Source organism: Petaurus breviceps, unplaced genomic scaffold, assembly GCF_028583685.1.
Source record: "Petaurus breviceps papuanus isolate PSGF00001 unplaced genomic scaffold, PetGlider_PUasm1.0 229, whole genome shotgun sequence".
Taxonomy (NCBI): Eukaryota; Metazoa; Chordata; class Mammalia; order Diprotodontia; family Petauridae; genus Petaurus; species Petaurus breviceps.
Window position 1 is genome coordinate 29469583 of NW_027185903.1, and position 27511 is coordinate 29497093.

General features: G+C 36.9%; 1 protein-coding gene and 1 pseudogene across 6 annotated transcripts in view; one reads left to right on the forward strand and one right to left on the reverse strand.

Moving 5' to 3' along the window:
- Nucleotides 1–27511, forward strand: part of ERBIN (erbb2 interacting protein) — a 188206-nt gene that overhangs the window by 68476 nt on the left and 92219 nt on the right. For all 6 annotated transcript variants that reach the window (XM_069096431.1, XM_069096432.1, XM_069096433.1 and 3 more), the window contains exons 3-5: nt 11691–11747; nt 15782–15979; nt 25054–25171. In XM_069096431.1, the coding sequence (XP_068952532.1) occupies nt 15791–15979; nt 25054–25171 (307 nt within the window). In that variant the 5' untranslated portion in view covers nt 11691–11747; nt 15782–15790. The remainder of the gene's footprint in view (nt 1–11690; nt 11748–15781; nt 15980–25053; nt 25172–27511) is intronic.
- Nucleotides 17797–18936, reverse strand: LOC138167282 (non-histone chromosomal protein HMG-17 pseudogene; annotated as a pseudogene).

Sequence of the window (27511 nt, forward strand, 5' to 3'; positions counted from 1 at the left end):
ATTGATGTTTATAAATTGGCTATAGTAATGGGATTAAACTGTACCCTTATTCTTCTCAAGCAAAAGAGATAATTCCACATAGAAGATCATATAGGATAATTCCACAATAGCAGATGGTGCATGTTTGTGTGAAACACAAGTATTTTCTGGAATGTTTATTGTATATAAAAAAATTAAGACTTGTAAGGTTAAGATGAGCATACCAGGTAGTTTTTACCCCAAAGACCAAATATTGATACACTCAGATCAGCTTTAAAAGTTATTTCATAGATAATGATATTATTTAATAATTATCATGGTATCGTGGAATACTGGAACTCTAAAGACGTTTTAGACATCATCATTTTAAAATGGTTTTAAATAAATTTAATATTTAACATCAGTAAGTTTTGCAACTCTTCAGAATAACAATTTAGAATCATTTTTAGTTTTTGCATGTTGTCTTCTTCTTTAGAATGTGAGCTCCTTGAGGGCAAGGAATGCTTTAGCCTTTCCTCATATCCCCAGGACTTCATACAATGCTTGACAGTAATAAGCACTTTGTTGATGGTTGATTGTCATACCCAGTTAGGGGGTAAGAAAAAAAATGAAAAATCCATCATAGAGAATCCTTGACATGATAGGTAAGAAGAGACAGAAGAGATAAGAGCATGACAAAAGCTCAGCAAGGAGAAAGTATAGAGGAGGGGAAAGGTGGTCGACAGTTTTGATACCTACTGGGGTAGGATGATAAAAGGCCATTGGATAATTAAAGAATTCCTTGTTTATCATTGAGAGAAGAAATTCAGTAGAGTTGGTCAGTAGCCCTGATTGCAGGGGGTTTAAGTAAGTCAAAGTAGAGACTGCAATTGTAGGGGACTCTTTTAAATAATTTGACTATTGAGAGGTGAAAAGGGTATAATAGCTTAAAAAGCTTGTAGGATCAAATACCAAGGATTTTTGGTTGGTTTTTGTTTTGTTTTTTAATGGTTGGGGCAGGTCTCTGCCTTATAGGCCTTGAGGAAAGAGATAAAGAGAAACTGAAAATGAGAGAAGGGAAATGTTTAAAGGGACTATGTCCCAGAGAAGATAAGAGAAGATGGGATCAAAGGTTCAAAGAAGAGTACTTTGGCAAGAATCTTGTTGGATTTTGTACAAAGAAAGGTCAGAGCAATGGAAGAGAAAATGTAAAAGTAGCACTTTATGGTATCAGGTAGGGGAGAAGAAACTAATGAGGGACTCAATTTAAGCTCCTTAAGGGGAAGGATTATTTATTTTTTGCTTTGTATCCCTGACACTTTGATTTTGGAATGTATTAGTTGGTCTTTGAAGGCAGAAATAGAATTTCTGTACCTGGATAAAGTTCTAAGAACTATACCCTTTTCTAGCTTTGGGACATCTCCTGTACTATGTACTCCTGATTTCTGTACCTAAAACTGTCTGTGTGTTGTGCTTTATAATTTCCCAAGACTCATTTCTACCTCATTCTATTTCTCTTGTCCTTTTCAATCAGTCAGCAAGCATGTATCAAGAACATACTGCATACCAGGCATTTTCTTAGGCACTGGAGGATATGAGAACAACAATGCCTTCACAGAACATAAAGAAAATTAAATAAAAGATAATTTTGTGGAAGAGGGAACTTGGTGATTGGGGAAAACTTCATGTAGAAAGTAGTGCTTGAGCTGATTTTTGAAGTATATTAAGCATGTGAAGAGGCGTAATGGAGAAGTAAGGCATTCCACATTGGGGAGTAAGTCAGTGCATTGAATGACATGGAAATGAGAGGTGGAGGGCCCTATGTGAAGAACAACAGGAAGACCATTGTGGTATAGCTGTGTCTGAAGGGACAGAGAGGTGAGAAAAGGGAGAAGTGAGTAGAGAAGAGTAGTGTAAGAGAGAGCGGCGGGGTTCTAGTGAAAGTGAGAGAAACTACTGGACAATATTTCTTGCTCTTTTGCACATAGATCCATATCTTTTTCATAGCACAAATGCTCCATTGGGACCCTATGAAGGTAAGAAAAATTAGAGGGAAGGTGCTAGCATATATTGGGTTGTGAATCCTCTTTGGAGATGTAAAGAGTTGTCATAAGATGATTATTACCTGGCCTCCTAGGCTCTACAATGAGAATGATGATAATTGTATTTATATAGTGCTTTAGGTTTTGCAGAGTGCTTTACAAATATTGCTTCCTTTTATCCTCACAACAACCCTGGGTGTCATTATTATTCCCATTTTATAGATGGGGAAACTGAGGCAGGTAGCAGTTAAGTGATTTACTCAGAGCCATACAGCTAGTGTCAGAGGCAGAATCTGCTCTAAGGTCTTCCTGATACTTTCAGTACTTTATCTACTGTGCCACCTAGCTACCTGTATACCAGAGACTGAGTGACTATGACTATGCTGATAGGAATAATTTAAGAATAAAAGGTTAAATATTTTTTAATAAGCCACTTTTCTGGTAATATCTTTTTACTATGAGACTTAGAAATGTATACTATGCAAGAAAGAAGATTGTGTTACTTGGACATTTTGTTTTCTTTTCAATGAAAAACAGATAAGGACAAATAAATAAGAAGTTAGAGTGTTACGTGACCAGGAAACAATTGTCAGGTAGTGAAATACCTTCTTTTATATTTAACATTCAAAATAGTATTTGTCTCAAGTCATAGACAGTAATCAGATCTTGCAACAATTTAAAGTAGAAAGCACAAAATAAATAGTAATGTCTTTTAAAAAAAGAGCTTATTTTGCACCTAGACTTAAGATTATTTTAAAAAATACTCAAGTTTCTGAAATAATTGCTGGGGAAATGTGTGTCAGTGTACATATGGTGTACTCTACAGGGCATTTCTTTGCTGTTGTAGTTGTTATAGAGGAATTTTTGCTAATGCTTCTGGGATAATAGATTTTAACATTAAAAAGGATCATAGAGATAATTGACAAACCTATTAACAAATATGAAGTGTCCATTTATAGCACTGTACTAGATTATCTAGTACAATCTTTTATTTATAACTGAGAGGACTGAGGCTTGAGAGGTTAAATTATTTGCCCAAAGTCATAAGAGATGTTAAGTCGCAGAGCCAGGATTCAAACCTCCTCTTTCCACTATACCATGTGACATCTCTAGAAATTAGCTTCCCACTTTATAAAACAAAATAACTGATACCCAATTTGTTTAGAAATTAGCAAAGTGAAAATAAATATGGGCACTTAAAAATTATGAAGACTGCTTGTGAATGTGTTGTACCTACTTGGCTGCTTTTTTTCCTTTCCCTTACCTTGCACCCAAATTTTTCATTGTCTGCAACTCAACTCCTTCTAAAAAACTGTCAAAATAAAAAGCCCAGTTGTTCTTGGGCACACACACCCACCTTGTGGCCAGAGTGGTGAACTATTTGACACACTTTTCTGTCACCGACCATATTGCTTAATTCTGCTTAATTCAATCTCTTTTTCTCAGTTCTGTGTATCTATCCTACTACGCTCAGCTTTGTATTTCATGGTTAATTCAGAAAAATCTGTATCCATATTGCAACTTCCCCCTAGTATTTGTGAGCCAGTCATGGCTAATAAGAAGAATAATAGCCCATTGAATCTGTCATCAAGAGGTGCTTTCTATATCTTCTATCTCATTCAATCCTTACAATAAGTTGAGGAAATTTATCCTCATAGAATGGGTAACAGATTTGCCTAAAGTCACAGTGGTATGTGGTAGAGTCAGGGTTTGAACCTCAGGCTTTTTGATTCATAATTTATGCCACAACAGTATTCACCTGAATCAGGAAGAAAAGGAAAGCCATAAGACTTATACTAAAATTAGCCATTGTTTTTTGTTTTGTTTTGTTTTTTGCTTTTTGGAGGCGGAAAGGCAGGGCAATTGGGGTTAAGTGACTTGCCCAAGGTCACAGCTAGTAAGTGTTAAGTGACTGAGGCCGGATTTGAACTCAGGTTGTCCTGACTCTAGGGCTGGTGCTCTATTCACTGTGCTACCTAGCCACCCCAGTCATTTTTTTTTGTTGCTTTTTTTTTTTTTTGGAGGGCAGTTGGGGTTAAGTAACTTGCCCAAGGTCACACAGCTAGTTTTTGTGTGTGTGTGTGTGTGTGTTAAGTGTCTGAGGCGGCATCCAAACTCAGGTCCTCCTGGCTCCAGGGCTGCGCTCTACTCACTGTGCCACCTAGCCACCCCCCAGTCATTGTTTTTAAAAACAAAAAGCTCGTCATAGAATTTAGTTGAAAGCCCAAAGGAATTTACAGAAGCACCATTTCAAAACTCCATAAGTATCTATCCTTTCTATTCTAAACAGTTAAACCTGTTTGTCTTCTGGCGTGTGATTCTTAAAGTCACATCTGTTCATTTTAAATTTGTTTTTATAGTTTTCTATGTTATAAATATTATGTATTTTTATTGCTTGTTATTTTTAATTAGTATTGTAACTTCTATTAATTTTTGTTGTAATTGTACAAAATATTTCAGGTATTAAAGATTTTTTTGTATTGGCATGGGCAGTTTACCACTTAGTTATTTTCTTGGGAAAAATTGTTCAGATCATCTTTAAGGGTCCTTTCATTTCTAACTCTTGTCATCCTATGGACTGATTTGCTAATAATTAATAACCCCCATCTACTTGATCGTTAGCACCTTCCTCCCTCCTTCCTATTGTGTATTGGGTTGGACCCTTTTATCCTGCCTCCCTCTCCTTTGGGTTGGACATAAATACACATGTCACTTGAATGAGCAGGGAGTTATCATCTCTTTCTGGTAAGATGAAGGATCACTGGGCCTTATCATCTGTCTACCCTTGTTTGCTATGCCCTCATTACTTCTCTCCCTTCCCCAGACAGTTAATTGTCATGTGAGCTGACAAGTTTTCCTGGGCTTTTCTCTTTGCCCTTTCATGCCACTCCAAAGACCATTTGTCCTTTTTTTTTGCTCTGAAGCTAAAGCCTACTTTTTATGTCTTTTCCCCCAATTAAAAAGGGGTTCCTTGAGAAAAAGGATTGTTTCAGTTTTCTGTTTGTATTTTTACCTCTTAACACAATGCTTGGTACAAATTAAGGGCTTAATAAATGCTTTTCTGGTTCATTTCATTCACTCGCCCATTCATTTTGGAAATACAAGTTAAGAACTGGGTCTGAATTTAGTACTTGGAAGTGAGAAGTGTTATATACAAACTACCTCTTTTTAATTTCCTGATTCTCTTTTTTGTCTTTTCTCTGTGTAGTTGAGTTTGGTTTTTTCCCTTATTCTTATTAAATAAGAGTTGTGAAGTAGAGTTAGGAAAATTACCTCTTTGTGGTAGAATCACTGGATATTATTACATCAACAAAAACCTAGGTTTCTTCCCCTTTTTTCTAACCTGTAATAAAAATATCATTTATGTTTGTTAAAGAATATGACTGTTAAGGAGTCAAGATCAAAAGAAATTATTTGCTATGTAAGATTATTCATTATACAAAACTATTTTTGTAATCGGACCAAGAGAACCTTGAGACTTTTAGTGAAATCTGGAAATAACAATGAATATGTAGGGGTAATAATATTCATTGCAATAAGATTTTACCTCTTATTAGCTAGACAGTCTTGCACTTGTGAAAGTGGAATTTACAATTTGTGGCTTAAGCAGGCAATGTGCCATCTAAGGTACCTAAAGATTAAAATCTGTTCATCTATTTGATAGCAGTCATTAAGTATTCTGGTGACTTCATTATAATGCTGTGGATGTCTCTTAATCAACAAGTAGTTCTTCAATGTTTACCTCGTGCCAAGTACTATACTCCCTTCTAGAAAAAGAAAAACAAACTGTAAAACAGTATTCTCATGGAGCTTAGATTCTATCAAGGGAGAAATGTACAAGTTTCATTATTGAGTAAATATATATGGAATAAATTCAAAATAAAAAAGTGAGAGAGCATTTTTGGGGGTTATCAGGAAAGACATCAAGTAGAACACCATGTTTTAGTTAAATTTTGAAAGAAGTTAGGGATTCTCTAAGATGAAAATGAGGAGTTACAGTGCAAAGACATAAAGATGAGAGATGGAGTGTTATATTGTGTATGGAACAGAGAGAAGGCTGAACGATATAATTTATGAAGGATAGTATGTAACTCATTTTTGAGAATAGATTTGTCTGTTTCTACAATACACTGGTCATTGCATTGCCAAAATATTTCTCTTCAACTAAAATATGACAATATTATTAAGTCAGAAAATCATTTTTGCTAAGATTTGAAGAAGCCAGGGAAGTTGGGAAATGAGAATGCCAAACATTTGAGGCATGGGGGACAGGAACTGAAAATGGTTGGAGTCTGGAAACATGAAGTGTTTTGTTCAAGGAACTTCAAGAATGCCCCTGTCACTAGATTGCAGAATACATTGATGGGGGAAGTAAAGTGTAGAAAGACCAAAGGATCAGGTTATGAAGAACAAAATAGAGGATTTTATATTTGATACTGGAAATAATAGAGTCATTGAAGTTTATTGAAAGGATGGTCATTTTTGGCAGGATAGATTGGAAGCAAGTAGACTTAATAACGAAGAAGGCAAATTGTCTAGGTATGAGGTTACTATAGCTGTATGATCTTGGCCAAATCATTTTTCTTCTTTTGATCCCAGTTTTCTCATTTGTGAAATGAGGATAATAGCATCAACCTCATAGAGTTGTCTTGAATCCAATGAGATAATGTATGGAAAGCCCTTTTGAAACCTTAAAGTCTTGTGAATACATGACTAGCTATATATGCTAGCTATTTGTTTCACTAGCCATAATTGAGAAAGTTATCTCCTTCCATTTTCCTCCAATTTTTATATTATTATTCTTTTAGTATTTATCACATATCCATTTGGAGATTATTATGCCATATGGTGTAAATTGTTGATGTAAGCAAGGGTTCTTAACCTGGCATCCGCATACTTAAAAAATATGATCATAGCTACACACACACACACACACACACACACACACACACGTGTGTGTGTGTGTGTGTTTACGTTTAAAAAATATTTTTCCAGGCTGACAAATGAGTCAGAAAACATTAAGAAGCCCTAGTCTAAAACTTAATTTCTTCAGGATTGTTTTCTAGTTTTCCTAATAGTTTTTGTTGAATAAGGAATCTTTAGTAGACATTGTCTTTTTTTAACTACAGTATTTTGTTTATGAGTTTGTTTTATTGACCACATTTTTCTATTTTTTAAACCGTGCCAAATATTTTATAATTGCTACTTTATAGTGTTTGCATTCAGTAATTCTATGCTGTATACATTCCCACTTTTAAAACTGGGGTGTGTGTGAGAGAGGGGGAGGGGGGAAGAGAGAGAAGGAAAGAGAGAAAGAGAGACAAAGAGAAAATGAAAATAAATAGTCTCAGTATTTTTGGTTTTTTGAGAATGGGTCTCCCTAGCTCACTTAGGTTTCTCATAGCCTAATCTAACCATCTGCATTTGACATACTTGGTTTCCAACCTGGGCTGGGCATCCTTCATTATGCAGACTGGTGTCTCCTGCTCCCAAGGGGCTAACCATATTGGTGCTGCACTTTGTGGCAGTGCCCCCAGTTGTCTCAGTCTGCTATAGTGCAGAACTTCTTCATTCAAGTCATCTAGCAACCTTAGCCTCCCTATTTATCAGGGGTTAACATATACCATGACTAGTTCTTTTTATATGCTTGAAATTTATGTTGGACAATACATTGATATTTAATATGCTAACAGAATTATTTTTTTTAATAACCCCTCACCCATAAAGTCTCCTTTTTCCAAGATTTCCCAGATTCTCTACAGGATAAGTACCACCATTCTTCTGGATACCAAGGTATTCACATCCTTAGAACCATTTTTGACTTTTCATTCGCCTTCATTCCATATCACCAGTCAATCTCCAAATCTTGGTAGTCTTACCTGAATAACATGTATCACATATGTCCCACTATTCACATGTAATTTAGGGTCTCATCATCTCACCTAAACTATTATAATAGCCACCTTGTTGGGATCTCACTCCCAACTCCGGCCGTGTCTTACCTTATTCCCAGTCTTTGGACGTCTCTGGCTTCTTGTCTCCAAGAAGAGCTTACCCCCACAGAACACCCAGGACACGGAAAGTATGATGCGAAGCTGTTTATTCGGTTACATCTTCAGGAACTGGAACTAACTGAACTTCCCCTATCTCCCCTAATATATAAGCCTTGCGGGAGCCAATCATGTTCTTTCCCGAGTACGTCCTAAGAAACAAAAGGAGCAAAGTCCTTCCCCGGAAGTCCTCTAGGCACTGCCACGTAGAGTAGTACTCTCGCGTCACTGTGCCTGAGATTTCCTTGATGCTGGTCTGTTAACCCCCAGGCAAAGCTGTCCCAACAACGTCCCTCAGAAAGCCACGTGCACCCCCTCCGGCCGCCACCTTGTCACGCGTCATGTGGGAGCCAATCATGCACTCTCCTGAGTGCAGGGCAAAGGAGTATGTGTTAGGAGGAGTCCGTGTTTATGGGGCATGCACAATGCCACATCGGCCTTTCCCAACCCAGCAGAGTCGGCCCCCACAATACCAAGTAGGCCTTTACGGCTGGGCAGAGTCAGCCTCCACATCTCCAAGCTCCTGCCCCAGAGGTCACGTGCACCCCCTCCAACATCTTGTGACTGCCACAGTGTCTCTCACTCTTGTGACTCTATCACCACCTAATTGATCTTCCTTCCCCATATTCTTTATTCTGCTGTCAAGATGATATTCCTAAAGTTCAGGACTGACCATGTCACTTCCCTACTAATTATATTACAGTGGTTCCTTATTACATTTTTGTTTTCATTCTTCTTGAATCCATCACTTGTCTGTAAGGGGGTGGGTAACATAGATTATCATCCATCCTCTGGAATCATAGTTGGAGATTTCACTGGTGAAAACCCTTAAGTCTATCAAAATTTCCATTAATTCATATATGATAATATATTCAGCCATTCCCCAATTAATTGGCATCCCCTTCTTTTTCAGTTCTTGGTCAGTACCAAAAGAACTGCTCTAAGCATTTTTGTACATATGGGTTCTTTGATGGGGTCTTTGTTCTCTTTGACGTATAGGCCAAATAGTGGTATCTCTTGGTCAATCAGGGGCCACTTGCAGCCTGCCAAAGCAGCCTGTTGGTGGTATGTTTTACAGGCTTGTATTTATATCCTCTACTTTTTTCGCAGGCTGCGCAAAATCCTTTGGTGGGCTGCATGTTATGCAGGCCTGGTATAGTGATTTTCTGGCCTACTTCTGAATTGCTTTTCAGAATGATACCACCATTTTCACAACTTAACCAACAGTGTATCAATGTAACTGTTTTCCCATAGCCCTTCCGGAATTTTTCATTTTCGTTTTTGTCATCTTTGCCAATTTAATTGTTCGAGTTAGCAAGTATTTATTAAGTGCTTACTATATGCCAGTGACTTTGCTAAGTACTAGGAAGAAAAAAAGAAAAAAACAAAACAAAAAATCTCCTGCACTCAAGGAGCTCACAGCAAATGGGGGCAGATGAAATGTAAACAACTATTCATAACCAAAATATGTGTAGGATAAACTGGAAATGATCTTAGAGGGAAAGAGCTAACATTAGGTGGTACTAAGAAAACCTTTTTGCAGGAGGTTGGATTTTATATAGGACTTGAAGGAAGCAAGGGAAGCCAGAAGTTAGAAAATTAGAGAGAACATTCCAGGTATGGAGGACAGCCAGTGAAAATATCTGAATTCTGGAAATGGAATGTCTTGTGTGAACAGCAAAGAAGCCGATATCATTGGATCACAAAGGGACATAGGGTAGTAAGTTGCAGGAAAGATAGGAAGGATCCAGGTTATAAGGGGCTTTTAAAACCAAATGAAGATTTTTATATTTGATCCTGGATGTAATAGGCATCCACCAGAGTTTGAAGAGGGAGTGAAATGTGACATGAATAGATTTGCATTTTAGGAAGATCACTTTCTTAGCTTAGAGGAAGATGGACTGGAGTGGGGAAAGACTTCACATAGGTAGACTAGTACAGTGGTCTGGGTGTAAGGTGTTGTTCTATACCAGAGTGGTGACAGTATTGGAGTAGATGACATAGGAAGTTTGAGAGATATTTCAAAGGTAGAATCAATAGACTTGACAACCAATTAGTTATGGGGAATGAAAGAATATGAAAAGTCAGAGATGATTTTAGATTGTAAACCTTGATAAGGATGATGAGTTATAATGGGGTACAGGTAGGAAGATGGTTTGGGGGAAAAGATAATAAATTCAGTTTTTGACATACTGAGTTTTAAGATGTTGGGGGGGGCAAGGGAGGAAGGGAATGAATCTGGAATTCAAAGATTTAAAATCAAATGTTTAAAATTATATATATATATATATATATATATATATATATACTATTATTAATACTATCTTACATGTAATTGGGAAAGAAGATATACAGGCACTGGGGCATAGAGATCTACCATGTCCTACTGAAAAAGTCTAAGGGGGTATGGAAGAAGATAAGAGAGAGCAGATTGGAGGAGGGGATATCCTGTGGGACTGCCATTCTGGTGTGGTGGGTAGGGGAAAAATGGGGAGAAAATTTGTAACTCAAAATCTGGCGGAAATTAATGATGTAAATCAGAAGTTAATAAAGATTTGGAAAAAAAAAAGAATTAGGGATAGCTTGTCTGGACCCTTCCCTCAAATACTAGATCAGGAGGAACTCACAAGTGGGAGAAGAGACCAAAAGGAGGGGAGTCAGTAGGCTCACAGGAGCAGAATTATTTTTTTTTATTAAAAAAATAGAGATAATTGAATCTATGGGAGCTGATAAGATCACCAAAAGTAACAGTGTAAATAGAGGGAGAAGAGCTCAAGACAGAGCCTTAGGGCTCACCTTTGTATGATCAGCAAAAGAGACTGAGATAGAACAGACAGGTAGGAAGTAAACCAGGAGAAATTATTGGCACAAAAAGGTAGAAGAGAGTATGAAGGAGAAGAGGGTGATAGTGATTGATGGTATCAAAGGCCGAAGAGAGGTCAAGAAGGAAGAAGGAAAAGTGGGATTTCAAGAGTTTTAATTTGTATTTCTTTTGTTATTTTCATAAGGTTGTTGATTGCTTGATTTCTTCCTTTAACAACTACCTATTTATAACCTTTGACCACTTATCTTTTAGGGAATAGTGGTCATTCTTTTTGTGAAGCCTTTATCAGAGAAACTTCCTACAAAGATTTTTTTTCCCCAAGTTAAATTTTTCTCTTCTAATTTTAACTGCATTGAAAAAATGTTCTGCAGAAAACATTTTTAATTTTATGTAACAATAAATTTTCACTTTTCCAATTTGTTGTTTTTTGTTGTATAATGAACTCTTCATTTATCCGTATTTGTAAAGGGTACATCTTTCCTTCTTCCTAATATCTTTATGGTGTGACCTTTTATATCCAAGTTATGTAACTGTTGGAAGCCTATACATCATGTGAATGGTATACTCAATTCCTGCTTTCTAGTTTTCCCAGTAGTTTTTGTAGAATAGTGTGAGTTCTTGTCCTAGTAGCTAGGGTCTTGAGTATATTGAACAAAATGCTACTTTGTTTGCTTTTTTGTCATATACCTAATAAACTCCACAACCTCTCTAGTTTTTAACCAGAATCAAATAGTTTTGATAATTATTGCTTTGTAGTATAGATACTTTCAGATTTGGTACTGATGACCTAAACTTATCTTTCTTTGCTCTTTATAGAATGTTGGCTTTTAGAGCTCAGGGACGTAACATCAGGGAGATAACTGCAATCCAGTGGTGAGTAACTTGAATTTTCATTTGACTGAAACATCATAGCCAATTGTAATGAATATGTAAATTTAAAAGAACAGCTTATATTTCATAGATGTATGGGTTCATAACAACTAGTACAGTAAACAATCTTTATTGTACTCAAACTTCAATAACTTAGCTGTTTCAGTTCTTCATCTGATGAATTAGTGCCTTAAAAATTTTTACCTCTCTCCCAGTGCTATTTCTGTTATAACATTTTCCCTTAAAGATTCTAAAGTTAAAAAAGATTGAGTGTTCAAATATTAGATGAATGTTGATAAGTTGTATTATACTTTTTTACTTGAGAAAATATACAGTAGAAAGAAGCCTTTATTGTAGAAGTTAACTTTAGAAAATGTAATTTAAAGTATAACAGAGTAACTATTTCAAAATTTTTCCCTGAAGGGAAATTAAAATTCCATAATGTTCAGCTTTAGGAGTAAGCAAATAAACCACTTTAAGCACAGTTAATGGAAACCTTTGAAAATCTATAAATTTAGTTAATTTATTTCCTTGCCTCCCCTTCCTCCAGAATTTTTGAGTTGTCAGTTATTTTAGCATCCTTATTCACAGAGTTGGAGTATGGCATAAAAGGAGTCAGACTGAATCAATACTAAGGTGGAGCTATAGCTTCAAGACTCTAAAGAGCCCTCTACCAGTCATATAATTTTAATAGTGGAAATGACCTGAGAGATTACAGAATGGTAGATAATCTCTAAAGTCTATTCTAATTTTAATTCAACCTCTTAATTTTATAGGTAGTCTTAAATAATTTGCCCAGCTTCAAACAACCATTTAATGACAGCTGGCTGTAGTACCCACCCTCATCATGTGAGTTTTCATGACCCCATGCTGCAGTTTATAGATTGCTAGGTAGCTTTTAGATATTTATGTATTTCTTTATAATATATTATTTTAGTTCTTCCATTTACTAGCTGTATGTGATTTTTGTAAAGTCATTCTATTTGATCCTTTTTTATGTGTCATCTATAAAATGAGGCTAAAGTAAAATTGTATAACTAAATATATTGCGTTTAAGATATTTGCCTGATAGACAAAAATGAAGAATGGGGCATTTCTCTATAATGAGAAAGGGTTATTTTTAATACCACATCTCATATTCTTCAGCCATATACACAACACAAACAAATATTTCTGTACTAAAGAAAACATATGACATTCTCTTTAGCTTAGGCAGCTGATAAACTACTGCTGTTAGAGCATGGTAAAAATTTTTTTTTTAAGGAAATACAATTTACAGTCCCACAGACCTTAAGCTTGGCTTCCACTTAATGTTGCCCTGCCTAGCTCTCTGCTGCCACTGGGGGGAAGTAAAAAACAGATTTTCTGAGATACTTTCATAATTTAGTAAAAATTATATACCTAAACATTATCACATACTTAAAGGAGAGGTGTGATAACACCAGAAAAAAAAGCTATAAACCCAAACATATTTCTTTAAAGGAAAATAAAAAACAGATATCAACAAGCATAATTACCATTCCCTAAGAAAATGTAATTACTATAAATCAGTCTGTATAATGAGGAAGCCAAAAGCCAGACACTTAGAGATCAGTTGGGAAAAAGAGTTGGACTTGTCCACATGTGAACGAAGGGATGTGTGTTGAAGCTGACACAGTTTGGGGCACATAGAAAGTTAGTTTTTAGGGAGAATATTAAGGGAGAAGAAAATACTAGGGATCTGTGGGAAATCACTCATTTTTCTATACTGCCAGAGGATAATCCAAAAGAGCAATTAGTATGGATTTATATTCCTGCTTTCCTGTCTCTACAAAATCTTTAAGATTATAATCTACATATTTCATGAGGGCATTTTAGCCTTTCACTTGTGATTTTCCATAGGAAACCATATTTCTTTTTAGTCATATAGATGACTTAAAGGAATATTTGTGCTTTTTGATTATTGATTGTAAAGAAGAATTTTATTAAGTGGAGAAGAGACAGGCTACCATCTTGGATGTTGCTGTAATCTTGAACTCCAGTCCTGTAGTACTGGCTGCTCACAGAATGTCGTGTAGGAATCTTAAATTTAACAGAACTCACATTAACCCCCAAATCTTATTTTTCCTCTGGACTTTGCTCTTTCTGTTGAAGTTTGCAGTCTTCAAATTAACTTGGAGTCCCATCTCCTCATTATTTAATCTATTTCCTACAGTTGATTCCATTTCCATATTTCTCACATCCATCCCTTCTCCATTCCAGCCACTACTCTAGTATAGGACTTCATCATCTCTTTTCTGAATTATTATAATAATCTTCTAATAGTCTCCCTGCATTCAGTCATTGCCTCTTTTTTTTAAAAAAAGTAACTTTTAGTTAGTTAATGAGCATTGATTTTCTCTTCCACTGCCTTTATTAAAAATAACAAAACATTTGTCATACAGATACATAGTTTAGCCAAATATACTCTCACATTGGTTTTATTTTTTTTAAGTGTATCATTTTGCACCAAGTCTCTCTACTCATATAAATCTGTTAATTTTTTTTTTTATATTTCTTCACCTGTGATATGGAAACTTTTAACACACTGATGCAAATTGGCAAGTCATATATAACTTGTAGGCTAAGAGAGTTACCTGAGGTACTGAGGGGTTGTGACTAGGCAGGCCTGTGACCATATAGCTAGCATGTACGGGAGGCAGGATTTTGAACCCAGGTCTTCCAAATTCAAAGCCTGGTTTCCCTCTCCACATTGCCTCTTCTTCATGTAAAATGCAATTTCATAGTAAATCTTAATTGTACCTAGAATAAGGCACAGTCAGAACCCCATTCTTCAAGTCACCATGATAATCAACTATTTTAAAGATATGAATGTTTCAGAATGTGCCTCTTTTTTGGTTTGCATATTTTTTTGTTAAATTACATTTATCTATTAACTCACAGAACATTCTATAATACTGCTATTTACTATAAAATTGGAAAGTGTTTGAATTTTATTTGAGACTCAATAGATAGGAATTTGATCAGAAAAATAATTTTCATTCTACTTTGTTGAATTTCAGTGTAACAATTTATTGATAATTGTTTAATTTTTAATTGTAAGCAATAAGGAGGTGAATGAGAATTGAATTTTTTTAAGTTATGAGCCAAGGAATAATTAAACACATGGGAGCTGATGTAAGTAATAATTTGTTTTCCAATTTACCTCAATATTTCCAAAGACCTCTGTTTTCATCAATGCAGTTATTTTCCCCACTGACAAAAGATTTCAGCTATTCTGTGCCTTAGTAGATGGCTTTCATGAATTGATATAGCCCATGGGTTTTTTTGTTTTTTTTTTTTTTCTGAAAAGCAATTGGGATTAAGTAACTTGCCCAAGGTTACATGGTCAGTTTTTTTGTATGGGAGTTAAGTATCTGAGGCCAGAACTGATCCCAGGTCCTCCCCACTCTGGGGCCGGCGCTCTTACTGACTGCACCACCTAGCCGCCCCAAGCCCATGGGTTTTTAACTTGGAATCTACAGACCTTCAAGGGTTCCACAAATTGATTTCAAGAGGTCTCTGTACATAAAAATTTTATTTTAAAGAATTTAGATAACTATATTGATATAACTGATTCCTTTGTATCCTGTTTGTTTTATTTTCTTATTTAAAAACATTCTTCAAAGGGATCCATAGACTTCACCAGACTGATAATGGGATCCATGATGCACAAAAAAGTTAAGAACCTTGCCTGGAAATTATGCTTCTCAACTTGACTTGATGAACACCTTCAGTAGCCAAATTAAAAAAAAAAAAAGCCTCATTTGGGACCCAGCCTTGTGGTGATTATCATCTCTGAATTTAGTAATGCTTGTTCTCAGACAAAAGAGCATGTGGCTGGGCCCATGCTTTGCAGTTATTTTCAGCTTCTTGTAGGATCTGCCACAGCTTGCCATACATTGTGTGGCCTTTGAAAACTGATTAATACCTACCCCTAATGAGGCACTGGTAAAAGGTTTTGGTAGAAGATATTTTCAGTCTTGTTTTAAGATTTATTTTTATTTTGGATTTTACAGTGCCTGAAAATGACTACAAAGAGAAATTTGTTTGTGCGGTTGGTGCCATGTCGTTGTCTTCGAGGAGAAGAAGAACCAGTCACCACCCTCGATTACTCTCATTGCAGTTTGGAACAGGTGCCCAAGGAAATTTTCACCTTTGAAAAAACCTTGGAAGAACTTTATTTAGATGCTAATCAGATTGAAGAGCTTCCTAAGGTATGTTTTTCTTCTGTTTTCCTGATTTACCTCTGATTACTTTATGCCTTTTTGAGAATAATGATACAATAACGCCCTTATGCTATAATTAATAACCATTTGGGGCTAACGTTTACTTTCTTTTTTTATGTCTTAGAGTTCACCAAAAGACTTTAGAAAAACCATTTTTTGTTGTTTGCAAGGCATTTAAGTTTACTCTATAAATGACCTAGAAATCTGCAGTTGAGCATCATTTGGGTATTCATTATAGGAATGTATTATTTCTTTTTTTAAACATTTAATTTTAGAACTTTGAATTCCGGATTCTTTCTCTTCATCCCTCGTCACCCACCCTTACTGGGAAGATAAGCAATTCAATATAGGTGGTACACGTGTAGCTATGCAAAACATTTCCATAGTGGATATATTATGAAAGACTGACTATATTTCCCTCTATCCTAGCTAACCACCCACTTTTTTTATTCTCTACTTTGATCCTGTACCTTTTCAAAAGTGGGTGCTTCCAACTTCCCTCCCCCCAAGCCTGCCCTCCCTTCCATCATCCCCCCTTTCATCCACTTCCCCCTCTACTCTCCTGTAGGGTGAGATACCCTATTTAGTGTGTATGTCATTCCCTCCCTAAGCCAAATTCAATGAGAATAAGGTTGACCCATTCCCTTTTGCCTTCCTGTTCTTCCCCTCCATTGTAACCATTTTCCCTTGCCTCTTCTATATGAGATAGTTTACCCCATTCTATCTCTCCCCATCTCCTCTCATAATATGTCTCTCTCACCTCTTAATTTCACCTTTTAAGTATCATCTCTTCCTATTCAGTTGGTCTTGTGCCCTTTGTCTATATACACACACTCACATATGTATTCATACGCCCATATACCCTCCTATATAGACACATATATGTATGTATACATATATATACATTTCTGTTCCCTTCAATTATTCTCATACTCAGAAAAGTTTCATAAGTTACAACTATCATTTTTTCCATATTATAGGAATATAAATAGTTCAACTTTGATAAGTTCTTTATGATTTCCATTCCCTGTTTTCTCTTGCTTCTTGTATCTGAATGTCAGATTTTCTATTCATCTCTGGTTTTTTCATCATGAGTGCTTGAAAGGCCTCTATTCCATCGAATGACTGTATTTTCCCCTGAAACATGAAACTCACTTTTGCTGGGTAGGTGATTCTTGATTTTAATCCCAGCTCCTTTGACCTCCAGAATATTATATTCCAAGCCCTTCAATCCCTCAGTGTAGAAGCTGCCGGATTCTGTGTTATCCTGATTGTGTTTCCACAATTGTTTCTTCCTGACTGCTTGTGATATTTTCTCCTTGATCTGGGAACTCCATAACCTGGCTATAATATTCCTAGGAGTTTACTTTTGGGGATTTTTTCAGGAGGTGATCAGTGGATTCTTTCAACCTCTATTTTGCCCTCTGGTTCTAAAACATCAGGACAATTTTCCTTGAGAATTTCTTGAAGGGTGATTTCTAGGTTCTTTTTTTTGATCATGGCTTTCAGATAGTCCAATAATTTTTAAATTATCTCTCCTGGATCTATTTTCCAGGTCAGTGGCTTTTCCAGTGAGATATTTCACATTGCCTTCTATTTTTTCATTTGTTTGGATCTGTTTAATAGTATCTTGATTTCTCATAAAGACACTAGCTTCAATTTGTTCCAATCTAATTTTGAAGGAATGATTCTCTTCAGTGAGCTCTTTGATATTTTTTTTTCCATCTGGCAACTTCAGCTTTTTAGGGCATTCTTCTCCTCATTGCCTCTTTGAGCCTCTTTTGCCATTTGAGTTAATCTATATATTTTTTTCAAACTGTATCCAGCTTTATTAAAGATATTTTTCATAAACAATCATGGTAATTCAGGCAGGACATGGGCTACGATTGGCAACAAGAACTTTCAAACTCCCCTCCTCCATGGACTACCAAAAACATAAAGTCACTGTAAAACCCAGTGCAGAGTCTTTATTTTATACTTTAAACAGGGAAGGTTTAGAGTGAGGGTGGACACTTTCACATTGAGCATATGTTGTTTAACATCTTTTCATGAGCCTACCCTGACTTTGAGGAAATGAAATGAAAACTGCAGAATTCTTAATGGGAAAAGATCCCCAATATGAAAGGAACTTCGGCTCTTTTGGGGAGGCTTCCTCTGGGCCATAATTCAAGTCCAGATCACCTGAAAGACTGGTATCCAACACAATTGATTTGGGGATAGGAGAAAGGAGGGAAGTAGGGGCAGGTCCTGATAGGCCCCTGGGTTTGGAGGAGTCAAGTTGATGCTTATGGCAGACAGGAAAGAAGTACAATTTTTTAAGTTATCCACTCCTACCCCCACCAGACAGGCTGAGGGTATCATTGTTCATATCCATGTATCTGGGGTGTGTGTGCGTGTGTGAATCTCCTCTTGGTATTCAAGAGAAGTCCTCTCAAAAACCAGAAGGGGAAGAAATCCCCATCCATTTCAGCCCAACTTCTGAGACACCCTATCTGTAATATCTTCCCCATCCCCCCAAAACAACAAAGTGTTCTGTGCGCTACCAACATAGCTTAAAAAAAAGTAAAACAAAATTCTGCATTTTTATAAAACATGATAAAAAATAGTATTTCAAACTGTACAGTCACCAGAAGTACACAGTTATCAAAAATTCACACAATTCACTTGGCATCTCCTGCACCTTCAGCTTTCTGTGCCTGGTCTGTTTTGGCATCTCCATTCTCTGCAGGGTTGTTACCATTCAGACCGGAGTCAGCCTTTCCCTTTTTCCCTTTGGGTAGCTTCTCTCCCTTCTTTGCAGGTACCTTTTTGGGTTTGGGTTCTGGTTTCAGAGGAGCAGGTTTAGCAGATAATCGCGCCGATCTCCCCTGTGGCTCATCCTTCACCTTGGTCTTGTGTCCCTTAGCATCGCCTTCTGCCTTTCTCTTGGGCATGGTGGTGACAGTGGAGGGGCAGGAGCAATGGCAGCAGCAGAGTCTGGGAGAGGGTTGCAGTGGCTAGTGAGGGGTCGCTCCTGTCTCCTCTTCCTCACACTGTTTGGGCTCGAATTAATCTATTTTTAAGGTGTTATTTTCTTCAATCAGGTTATTGACTTTCATTTCATAATTTTCTTGCATTGTTCTCATTTCTCTTCCTTATTTTTCCTCCTCTTCTATTACTTGGTTTTCAGGATCCTTTTTAAGCTTCTCTATGGCCTGTAACCGGTTCATGTTTTTCTTGGAAGCTTTTGGTGGAGGAGTTCTGACTTCACTGTCTTCCTCCTGTTCCGTGCTTTTATCCTTTTTGCCCCCAAAGTAGGAGTCTAATGCCGGATTGCTCTGCTTCCTTTGCTTGCTCATGTTGCCACTCAATTACTTGACTTTTGAGCATTTTGCCACAATAGAACCCTGATACCAGAAAGGGGAGGTTTGTCCCAGTTGCTAGGGTTTTTGCAGCTGCTGGAGCTATTAGTTGGGTGCCCTCTCAGAAGCCTTCACACTCTCTGGTAAACTGGTCACGCATCCCAGGACCTCCACCCTAGACAGTGATCCAGATCCAAGCAGGTGAAAGCAGGAGGGATTACCCCTCAGACTGATTGCTTGGTCCCCCTACAATCTGCAAGCCAGGAGGTCTGAAGCAGCCACGTGGTGCTTCTCCCTACAGGGGGTAAAGGCTGTACCACCCTCCTGAACTCCTGGTTCACCAAGTCCACACTGCACTGACCTCTCACTTTGTCCTTAACATCTATGGGTTGATAATTCTGGAAACTGCCACAGCTGCTGGTGATCTGAAGTCCCTCCAGCTGGTGGCTGGTTTTGGCCACCCTGAGGCTAAAACCTCTGGCTCATGCAGGGCTGGGCTTGGCTCCCACAGTGTGCTGTGCTGGCCCCTTCCTGCCAGCCTGCTGGGCTGTCTTCAGCAGGAGGTTAGCTTCTCTCTGTCATTTTGTGGGTTTTGTAGCTCTAAAGTTTGTTTAGAGTCATTTTTTACATGAATTGGAGGAGGTGGAAGCCAGAGCCTTGTTGCGGAAGTCCTGTTTCTACTCCGCCATCTTGACTCTGCCCCCCGGAATGTATTATTTCTGCTTGCAGTTGGGTAGTCAGCATGATGGATATCATTTAATTTTAGTATTGATAGGATACTACTGTTACACATGTTTTTCGCTTCAAAATTTTCTCATACTTCCTTTCTTATAATTTGATTCCTTTCTCCCTCATTTCCATATATTATTTCATTGCTGAAATCTGTGACCTTGTCTTACTCAACCCTTTTGATCTCTGAATAACTTTTAACACTGTTGAGTAACCAGCGCTTCTTTCTCCCTGCTTCCATCCCAACATCTGTGACACCACTCTCTTGATTTTCATCCTTTCTGTCTGTTCCCTCTCAGTCTCTTGAGCTGCTGTCATTATAATCCATTTCCTGTCCCACCTGGGTGAGTACACATGATACTGTCCTGGACCCTCTATTCTTTTCTCTCTGCATCCTCCCTTTTTATGATCTCATCAGCTCCTCTGTGTTTAATTATTCCTTTGCTCATAACTTAAAAATTCCCTTCTCATTCACCTCCTTAAATCCAAATGCAGCATTGCCAAGTGTCTGCTATACCACTTCATCTGGATATCCAGTAGGCACCCCAGACAGTCCAAAATTATGTCTAAAATAATATACCCCAAAAGTTCTCCCCTAAACCTGTTGTTCCTTCATACTAATTTCTGTTACAGGCACTCCCTTCCTTCTAATCACTTTTGTTCATGATCTCATTATATTCTTTGACTCTTCTTTCTTTCTCAACTCATACACATTATTTGTCAGGTCTTATCAATTTTATAGCAAAACTTTTTCTCTATTAACAAGTCCATCTCTCCTGTTTAGACTCCCATCTTCTCTGGCTTTTACAGTTACTGTAACCTCCTGATTGTCCTTTCTACCTCCAGTATCTCTCCTTTCTAATTCATCTTCCATACAATTGCCAAAAATGATCTTTTCAGGGCTCAGGTCTTACTATCATATTCTCTTGCTGCCTCTAGGATAAAATACAAAATTCTCATTTTAGCATTTTAGAGCCCTTGAAATTGTGGCTGCAGCCTATATTTGCATACTTCTTTCATATTATTTTCCTTGACAGTGTATGTATTCTAGCCACATTGAAACTTGCTGTTCCCAAATTAGTATTCCATTTTTGTAGTGCAAGTGAGTTCTGATGAAAAGCATCATCCCTTACACAGAGATAGCTTTAACAAACTTTATTGCTACTAACAAAAGAAAGATGGAAAAACTGCTATCATGGACAGTCTCAGCGTGGTTGGCGGCACATTGAAGGACAGAGGCAGGTAATCCACACTCCAGTAAAAGGCAGAGAGATACTGAGGGCTTGATCTTACACATCATTTTAGACTAAGTGCCAATAGGATACAATTGGGACAGTGCCATGTTACCTATAGGACAGTAAAATGAAGATATTTTCTAATTACCTCCGAATAAGGAGGTTGTGGAGCAAGACAGTAGGAATAGAGAATAAGAAAGAAGGAAAGCTAACCCTAGTGGTACTGAAACGGGGGTGATGATGATAGTCTTCCACCGCCTTGCCTTTTACATATTGTCCCTTTTACCTGAAGTATGTCTTCTTCTCAACTTTGCCAACTAGAATCCTTTGTTTCCTTCCAGGTTTATGTCTCTTCTCTCACTGCTAACCTTACCTCTATCTTCCTATCCTTAGATCTGTTTTCCTCTTTAATTTTCCTTGGATTTATTTATCTGTTCATCTAGTTTGCTCTGTTTTGGAATGTCAGTGTTAAAGCTACGTAAGATTTGGCGGGGGGTGTACAATGGAGAATAGAAGAAGATGAAACAACTTCAGAAATATAGTTCCTTTTTCTCATGCTTCCTTTCTAATTTTTGTGATACCTCAGAGGTAGTGTGGGTTTGGTTCCAGATCACTGCAATAAAACATATATCACACTAAATGAGTTACAGTAATGTTTTGGTTTTCTAGTACACATGAAGGTTATATTTATACTATGTTTCAGTCTATTAAGTATGCAATTCTATTATGTCTAAAAAAGCATACCTACCTTAATTAAAAACACTTTATTGCTAAAAAAATAAATGCTAAGCAGAACCTTCAGTGAGTCTTAATCTTTTTGCTGGTGGAGAATTTTGCCTTGATATTGATGGCTTATGACTGATCAGGGTAGTGGTTACTGAAGGTTGGGGTAGCTGTGACAATTTCCTAAAATAAGACAACAATGAAGTTTGTCCCATTGATTGAGTCTTTCTTTCACTTAAACTCCTAGGGGCCATTGTAGGGTTATAAACTGGCCTAATTTCAATATCGTTGTTTCTCAGGGTATAGGGAGACTGGAGGAGAGGGAGAGAGGCAGAGCAGGTAGTTGGTGGAGCAGTCAGAACACATAACAGCATTTATTGATTGAGTTCACCACCTTATATGGGTATGGTTTGTGGTACTGCAAAACTGCAATAGGAATATCAAAGCTCACAGATCACTGTTAACATGTTAAAAAAATGTGACAAAGGCGCCATGTGAGCATGTGCTGTTGGGAAAATGGCACCAATATACTTGATAGAGGATTGCCACAAACCTTCAATTTGTAAAAAACATGGTATTTGTGAAGTGCAAGAAAGCAAAGCACAATAAAATGAAGTGTGCCTGTACTCCTAAATGACTTCCATGTGTAATGTTATGCGGAAGTCAAAATAGTTAATAGGTTATTCAGCTGAATTAATAGAAATATAAACCAAACTGAGGGAATTGATTGTCTTGCTTTCCTCTGTCTTCCTTGGATCACATTTGGATAATTGGTTTCTAATTCTGTAACATCTTTCATTCATTGCCTTCTCTCTACTCAAAATTACTGGCTCTCATTGCTTCTTATGTAAGCTGTAATAAACTCTCTCTCTCTCTCTCTCTTTTTTTTTTTTTTTTTTTTTGCTTTTTGGAGGGCAGGTGGGGTTAAGTGCTTACCCAAGGTCAGACGGCTAGTTTTTGTATTAAGTGTCTGAGGCTGGATTTGAACTCAGGTCCTCCTGACTCCAGGGCCAGTGCTCTATTCACTGTGCCACCTAGCCACCCTGTAATAAACTCTTAATTGTCTCCGTCATTCCAGGATTTCTCCTCTCCATCCTTCACAAAACTGCCAAGATAATCTCTGATAACAACAACAGCAACAATAATAAAATCAGCTAACATTTACATAGTGCCTACTATGTGACAGGCACAAGTAAAAAAAAAAAAGTCACATTTTGTAACTATTATCTTATCCTCACAAAAACTCTAGGACTTAGGTGCTATTATTCTCTCTGTTTTGCAGATGAATAAACTATGGCTAACAGAATGTGAGTGACTTGTCCAGGGTTACACAGCTAGAAAGTATCTGAGGCCATACTTGAGCTCTGGTCTGACTGACTGGCACTCACACACTGAAGTACTCAGTTGCAGTTCTGATCATGTTGCTGTCCTTCTCTAAAACCTTATATGGCTTACTGCTATCAGTAAAATACTATCATAGATTTATAGACCTCAGGTAGGATGGGGCGTAATAGAATCAGAGATCAAAAGCTGCAAGAGACCTTAGAAGTGATTGGGTTTGACATCCTCATTTTATAGATTTAAGAAAATAAGGCCTGGGAGGGTAAGACCCTAGATCATCATATAGGCTGTAAAAGATAGGATTTGAATTCAGGTATTCTGACTGTTTCCAGTTTACAATGCTGTAACTACTCCTTTTCCTAACATTTAATGCAAAACATTATCTGCTTCTTTTCCTTTCTTTTGAATTAGCCTACTTAGCTTTATTTCATATTACTCCTCTTACCCATCATATAAGACCGTTCACCAAATTTGACATGATTATTTATAAACAAGTTGACTCGTTTCACAAACTGTTGATCTGGAAAGGAAAGACTTGAAGTTTAATGCATAAAGCCCCTCACCTCCCTTATAATTGTCCATATTATTTTATTCCTCAATATGCCCATTTATATTATGGAAAGGATAATTGTTCCTGAATTTCCACCTTAGACTAGTGAAAGAAAGTTAGAAAGCCTGTAACTAGTGGGTGCAAAGTATAGATCAGAGATCAACAAACTTCTTCAGAAGCTTGACCAAATGCCTGCTCTTCTGTGGTCTGTAAGCTAAATAATTTTTGTGCATTTTAAAATGAAGTTTTATTGTATTTATAAATGTAAAAACTACTCTTAGTTTGTGAGTCGTACATAAAAAGACAGGTTGGTGCTGGCCATAGATTGCTGATCCTCAATAGATAAAATAAAATAAATTAATAAAAAAATAAATCAATAAAAAAGCCTTTATTCAGCAACTGCTCTGTACCACACATTAGTCTAAGTGTTGAGGATACAGATATAAAATGGAGACAGTCATCACTCTCAGGGAGCTCACATTCTAATTGAAGGCAACAGCATATAAAAGAAAATTAACATTTATATTCAGTTCCTGATAGATGGAAAACCCAGGTAGCTAGAGGAAGGTATCAAGACAGATGGCAAGACCTCGAGAATCTTGGGGCATAATGTGCCCCTACCAAGAACATAGTAGGTTCAGGGGTTAGAGAGGCTCTGGTTTCTCTCTAATAGGGATCATGTGATCAGTATCCAACTGTGGAAGTAGGCTTCTGCACCTGGTGGGAACTTGGCCTTTGGTAAGTGAAAAAGCTATGGCTCCCTTTTGTGGTAATAAGTGTTGCTGGCTGTCTGTCACCCATTGAGTTGGGAAAGGAAAGTCCTCAGCTTCCTTCTATTGCAAGTGACTGGTCCCAAATCAGAATAGAAGAAATATACTGTATCATGAGGTTTCCTTAAAATTTTTGCTAAGATGACTAGGGAAGTAGCATTCCACAGACTTACATGCACTCTCTCTTCTCTCTCTCTCTCTCTCTCTCTCTCTCTCTCTCTCTCTCTTTCTCTCTCTCTCACAATGATACTATTAATATTCACTATGTGGGAGGTTAGAAGAAGGTTGGTTTTTTTTTTTTTAAGATTGTATATGTGTATTTCAAAAATTCTGGAAGAAAACATAATAATTTTCTTTCCTTTTTTTTCAACAGCAACTTTTTAACTGCCAGTCTCTACACAAACTGAGTTTGCCAGACAATGATTTAACAACATTGCCAGCATCCATTGCAAATCTCATAAATCTCAGGGAACTAGATGTCAGCAAAAATGGTAAGTTACTTAATTTTTATAGCTGAATATGTTAAAAAATGAAAAGCTTCTGAAGGACCATAAACCATAGTGTATGAAATTTTTAAATTTTTGCTTTTAAAAAATAGCTCTGATATTTAACATATCACCATATTGGCATTCTATCAGCTCAGTAGTATTTAAAACTATATATTTCTGTCTTCTTAAGAAGACATTTTAAAAACTTGTCATTGACTTGCTTTAATGTGCATTTTATCCTCCAAAATTGAAAGAACCAACAGGGAAAATTCTATTCTTCATCTAATCTTCAGGAAGAGCTGACTTCAAATCCTTCCTCAGACACTTCTTAGCTATGTGACTTTGGGCAAATCACTTAATATCTTGCCTTCAGTTTCTTCTTATGTAAATAATATTGGACATGAGGATTTCTTAGTTGTTTTTTTCTAGCTCTAAATCTATAGTGCTTTATCCAAAAATGGATCTCATTATGTTTTCTTCAAAACTCAACCTTCCTCCAAACTTATTGAAAGTAATCATTATCTTTCAAGTCAGCCCGGTTCATACCTTGGAGTTAATTTTTACTCTCCTTCCTCTCACTCACCCCCTTATCTAATTTGCTAGCAAGTCTTTCTGATTATTTATATGTTTAAATTCCTTCCTCTCTTCTCTTCACTAACTCAGGCTTTTCCCCAGTTCAGTTCTTTTATCACCTTTTTGGGGGGATGGGGAGGGCAGTTGGGGTTAAATGACTTGCCCAAAGTCACATGTCTAGTAAGTGTGTCAAGTGTCTGAGGCCAGATTTGAACCGGTCCTCCTGACTCCAGGACCGGTGCTCTATTCACTGTACCATCTAGCCACCCCCTTTCATCACCTTTTGACCAGATTATTATAGGGACCCTCATAGTCATTCTTCTAGCTTTCCATTTGTCCCCTCTCTAGTCGCCCTTCCACACAACTGTCATTTATAATCCTGAGACATATCCAACTGACTTTTCCTGTCTCCCAAATGAAAAATCTTTAATGCATCCCTACTGCCACTCAAATAAAATACAAAATTACCAGTCTGTTAATGAAAACTCTCCATAATTTGGTACCCACTAACTTTTTCCCCATTATAGTCTCTCCTCTAGACAAACAGGGATGCTAGATGTTGACCATGATTCTCATACACACTGTTCCATCTGCTGCCTCCTTGCTTTTGTCCCTTTTCATGTTTATTGCACAGAATTCCTACCTTCAATAGAAGGATGCTCTGGTGGACCTTTACATGACACTTTTCTAGATCTCTCCCTCCTCCTACCTTTTTTTTGCCCTCTTGAAATTACTTTATATTAATTTTTATTTACTTCTCTATTTACATGCACACACACCACCATCACCACCCTCCCATAGAAAGTAAGTTCCTTGAGAGCAGCAATGATCTTTGTATTTTTTAAAATTTATTAATTTTATATATATGTATGATATTTAAAAAAAATTTTAGTTCCAAATTATCTCCCTCCCTGTAGCCCATCCCTTACCTGTTGAGAAGGCAAGCAATATGATACCTCTTTATACATGTGAAATCATGCAAAACATTTCTCTATTTACATGTTGCCACTAGTACTTCCCCCAGGCAAGAAAAATAAAGTTTAAAAAAAATGCATGTTTCAATCTCCACTCAAAATTCATCAGTTTCTCTCTATGGAGGTTGATAGCAGTTTTCATTGTGATTCCCTTGGAATTGTCTTGGATCTACAGGTGATCTACGGAAAAGCACTTCACATTTTGTACTTCTGATTCATTTTTATATAGCATAAATTTATCGCCATTATCTGTTAAGTGAAGAATATAAACTACTGATTTTACAGATGTTAATCAGGTGACCTTTGTAAAACACTGGTATGCCAAGAAAGAAAAAGACTTTATAAGTAGACTTTGTTTTAAGATTTGAGAAAACTTCACTACAATCTTTCAAATTATATGATAAACTTAAAAGAATTTATGGCCTAAATAAAAACTTTTTTTCTACCTACTTTAAAAAAAAATATTTTTCCCCCAATTATATGTTAAAACAGTTTTTAACATTTGGGTTTGTTTTTTTTTAAGTTTTGATTTCTAGATTCTGCTCTTCCTTCCCTTTCCCTCTCCCTAAAATGGAGAGCAATCTGATATCTGAAAGCAATGTGTAAAACATTATTTCCATATTAATAATTTTGTACAAGAAGAGTCAAAGCACTTGGGATGGGGGGGTAGTGAAGAGATAGGGAGAAAAATTGTAACTCAAAATCTTGTGGAAATGAATATTGAAAACTAAAAATAAATCAATTGGGGGGAGAAGACTCAAAGCAAAAGAAAAGAAAGAATGAGAAAAATCATATG